This window comes from Nanorana parkeri, unplaced genomic scaffold (genome assembly GCF_000935625.1).
Source record: "Nanorana parkeri isolate BGI_ZX_2015 unplaced genomic scaffold, ASM93562v1 scaffold464, whole genome shotgun sequence".
Lineage (NCBI taxonomy): Eukaryota > Metazoa > Chordata > Amphibia > Anura > Dicroglossidae > Nanorana > Nanorana parkeri.
Genome location: NW_017306732.1, coordinates 473,661 through 478,164, shown reverse-complemented (window position 1 = coordinate 478,164; position 4,504 = coordinate 473,661). Strand labels below are relative to the sequence as shown.

Here is a 4,504-nt window from a genome sequence, read left to right as displayed (position 1 = left end):
ATTGTAATGCCAGAACACACTACCATGACTGTCTAAGAGTGTGCAAAGCATACTTTCAGGTGTAGGCCATAATTTTTAAATAGAAAAGAGTCATAAGATTTTTAATTTGATTTTACAATAGCTGCTATATTTACCAAAGTAGTATATACATGTAAGGATACATTTTGGGATGACTAGATATCTGATCTTACCTAGGGATGAGGTGTGTGCAATTGTACTTCACACTTAGTTTTCATGAAGGGCAAAGTAAAGGGTTCACTTAGCTTCACCCCTCCCCAGCAGCATGTACTAATATTTCCTCACTGCAATACCAATCTCTGTGGTTGTAAAGATCGGGGAAAGAAACCCCTTGTAAGTTTCAATCCAACTTACAGAAGCTCACATAGGACTCTGGACTACTTTCTTAGCCCCACAAGACAGCGCTGGGCCAAGCAAGAGGCACCTAATACTGTCACATGGGAGAAAGGAAATTAGTCTTATGCTCACCCATACCTGGAAATGCCCCCCAACAGCTGTACAGAGCACCAAGGGAGAGAAGGAAAGGTGAGTATATGCTGCTTGGGAGGGATCATACTGAACCCCTTAATTTGTCCTGCATGGGCAAAGAAAGGTTCACTTTGAGTTGCAAAGTTCAGGTCCCAGCACGGCAGATGATATTTATTTTTGCTCTCACAAATGGCCAACTGAAAACAAGTGGATGCATTTGCAGACCCAAACTGTGAGGCTTAAGATCATCACAACATACACTTCAACCCAATCCAAAGATGTTTCTATACTGGCGTCCTCCTTTAATTGTCCCATTCACTTTGTGTTATTGTGCAGACAATTCACTCCACAAACAGGGTGTGGTAATTCATTAAGCATTTTATGCCAGACCAAAAGCTCTACTGAAAATCTCTAGAGACAAGCTGTTATTGTCCTGCTCCATAGTAGCACTTAGAAAGAAGCAGAAAATAAGTTTACCCCCTGCTCATGGAGCAACAAAACAGACTTTATTAAAATGGCTTATTTGAGATGAAAAGATTGTTTGCTTTTTTGAAGTTAAATAAATCTGTGGTTTAAAAAAATTAATAGCAGCAAATTACACGGAGAAAACCAGATATCAATTGATTACAGTGGTTTTGTAATTGTGAAACAATATGTCACTTTTCCCAGACGACACTGAGCTTACCTCTGCATGGATCATTTTTCACCAGAAATTCGTCCAGTGCCATCCAACCGCCACCAACCCGAACCATCACCGTGCTCCGCAAAATACGGACGAGACGTAATTGCTGGGAGTCACCAAACTTGGAAGAAACAAATTTAAAAAGTAAATATCTGAAGTAGAGAGGGGAATACTGGAACATGCCTATGTGATTGACATGTGAAAATATGCAGTGGAAGTGAGATCTTCAGTAATATTAGTTAACAAATTTAAGTGAATCTGTGCATACAAATCTGAAACACCCATGCAGCACCAACTGAAGCATAGTGATTAAAGCAATGGGCAGTTATGGCATGAAAAGAAAGGGAAATAAGCAATGTTATACAACCCACAATGCATCTGTTTCAAATAACGGATTATGGCCAGTTATACACGGCAAAGAATTGCAGACACACAACATGTAATACTTTGTTTAATGTGCCTGTAACCTACCTATGCAGGTGTACACACTCTAGATATTATTTTTGAAGAGTGTACACTTGGCAGAACATTTTCCTGTTAACAATTTGTGATTGTATTTGGTTTAGCAGCAAGCTTATACCATGATCTCAAAATAGTGGCTAATATTAATTTTGGATCTGAGTACAACGATGAAAAATGGTTTTAGAATTGACATCTCAGAAAGGAAAATTACATATGTTGCATGTCTCATTTTCTGCAGGTTTCTAAGTGACCTTAAAAAAAACCATGACAGCCCATTCAGATTAGAAATGATTATAATTTACATTGATTGACAGCCATTTTGACAGCCATTTTGCCTCAATTTGTCTTAAGCTCATATAGTGCCCCAGTCACATGCAACCCCTCTCCTTACACAAACCATTGACAGGAGAGACTATTGATGTGATTAGTGCCCTCTTTATTGGCAACTTGAACAATATGGACCGTGTCATGATCTGCTTAACTCTAGGGGGTTAATTTACAAAAAGCAAATAGGCTATTCACTTTGCAAGGAATTTTCCCTTGGGTTAGTGAATGTGTTGAAAATTCACATTGCAAACAATACCCAATAACATACAAGGAAAATGTAAAAAAAAACAGGCTGAATGTCAGGAAAGAGGACATGATTTGACCCAAACCAAATACAAAATATTGGTTTGTATGGACTAAGACAGAAGGCAGGAACTGGCACAAGGATCCATAAATATGTGGGCATAGCTGCTGGACAGCACGTTTTTTTGTAAATTAAGGGTAAGGTCTTTTTGTATATTTTATATTTGAAGGCCTTGGTTCTGTCACCAAGCAAGTCAATGCTAGACAGAAGTAGTGAAACTGTGTGACAGATTTACTACAAGGTTACATCTTGAGTCATAAATTCTCTCCTCTAAAGTAGCACTGCTAGAGGAGAAGGTGACACTGATTGCTTCTTAATTATGTGACCTGAGTGAAAATCTGTTGCATATTCAGCAATAAATCTGTCTCAAAACTTTTAAAACTGCCGCACTTGGCTGCCCAGGAACACACAGCAGAGACTTTGCTGAAGGAGAAGAGGCCTGGTTGGTGACTAATTGTGTCCCTAATTTGCTTCATTAATGTCCCCTAAGGTTTTTCTGCCTTACTATTTCCCTTTATTTGTCCACACCAGTGCTCTTTCTATAGCAACGTGCAAGTTTTAACTTGCATTTTGTATAGATTTTCAACAAACTGATGTGCTGCTGGTATTCAAATCCTTCACAGTAATCAATGGCAGTATAACATGTCCCACCTCCTTCAATGTAATACTTATTGTGAATGTCAACCTACAGTATGTTACAGTCACATTATTGGTGGGGTTTAATGGCATTTGCATGCATGGCAAACAAAGGTCAGTGTATACTGTACAACAAATAAACAAAGTTAGCATCATGATGAGAGCTGCTTTCTGAAACACCTACAACTATTACAAAGCCTCCACTACACTGCATAGTCTGAATTGTTTTTACAGCCTCCAGTACCAATGATGCTTACATTAGTGCTGCGTCCTCCCTCCAAGCTGAGTACAAGTAAGAAGAGGCTGGCCATCATTCTCTACTTTTGTTGCCCAACATTCATTCAACCTTTTAAATGAGTTTTGCAATCAAAACTATCAATATTTGCTTAAGTCATATTCCAAAAGTATGCAACAATTAAAATGTCATAATTTGTAGATTATTAATAGGTAATTTAGATACATGCTCAAGGCCCATTGAGGCCAACGAGGCACGCTTTCATTCTCAAAATTAGACTTATCGGGTAAAAATGTATTAGTGATTTGTAAAGCTTTAGCTCACACACAATTCCACATAATTAATTAACTTGATTAACTTAAAATTATAACAATTTTAACACAATGTGATTCCACGTAATTACTGAAGGTTGCAGATAATGCTATGGCTACATTCTTTCCAAATGATACAAAGAAATAAATCAGCCATAGCAACATTGGACTGGAGATATATGAAAAATTATTTATAACAGATGGTAACTAAGCCCCTTCACCCGCACAGGAATAGATTTTAAAAAAGTATTATAAGATGGATGTGAAGGTTACGGTAAGGTGACAGTGATCATATATTGCAAGCTTTAATGATCAGTAACACACAGAAGAACTTTATGTTTTACTGCTTTATACCTGATTTCCCAGGAAAAACTGATAGCAACAGGAAAAATGGAAAGAAAATACAATTAGTCTATGCGTATTATTTAAATATGAAAAATTAAATATATAACAACTACCACAGTACAGGATATGTTTAACTGTGTAGTGTACTGAATTTTCTTATGGTTTATATATATACAGTTCTTGCATCTACTATGTAAATCTCTAAAATTATTATAAGGTCTTATCAACTATGCAAAAAATCCTTACTTATTTGATATCTGGAGTAAATCTTAACATTGATTATCCTAATTCACAAAAAGGTACAACTTTAGCACAACTGGGAACATTCCAAGCCAAGATCTGCCTTTGGAAAAACTGAAAAAAAATGCGCTCAACTTAATAAAATAAAAAATTAGCATTTGTTACATTCTTGCATTGGAGCCTGCAGAGCACTGCATTATGGGTGCAATGTATAGGCTCCTGCAGACTCTTTTCTCAGCCCTAGGTCTGTACTGAGGTACAGACCTTCTGTTGTGGGGCTGGTGGAAGTAAACACAGGTCCTCAAATATGGTGAGGTCACTGGACTTGTGCTATATTGGGATCTACAAGTCCCTCTGCCAAAGTAGGAGATGGGACTTGCAGTCTTTCCATTCACAAATCCCTTTAAATGGATTTGTGAATAGATGACAAAGCTGTGCAGGCAGAACCACACGCAGTTGAGCAAAATTAAAATGGG

At 37.5% G+C, this 4,504-nt stretch overlaps 1 protein-coding gene across 2 annotated transcripts in view; it reads right to left on the bottom strand.

Annotated features, from left to right (window-relative positions):
- Positions 1–4,504, bottom strand: part of DST (dystonin) — a 404,726-nt gene that overhangs the window by 9,526 nt on the left and 390,696 nt on the right. For both annotated transcript variants that reach the window (XM_018560544.1, XM_018560545.1), the window contains 2 exons: positions 3,798–3,815; positions 1,172–1,289 (listed from right to left, as the gene is read on the bottom strand). In XM_018560544.1, the coding sequence (XP_018416046.1) occupies positions 1,172–1,289; positions 3,798–3,815 (136 nt within the window). The remainder of the gene's footprint in view (positions 1–1,171; positions 1,290–3,797; positions 3,816–4,504) is intronic.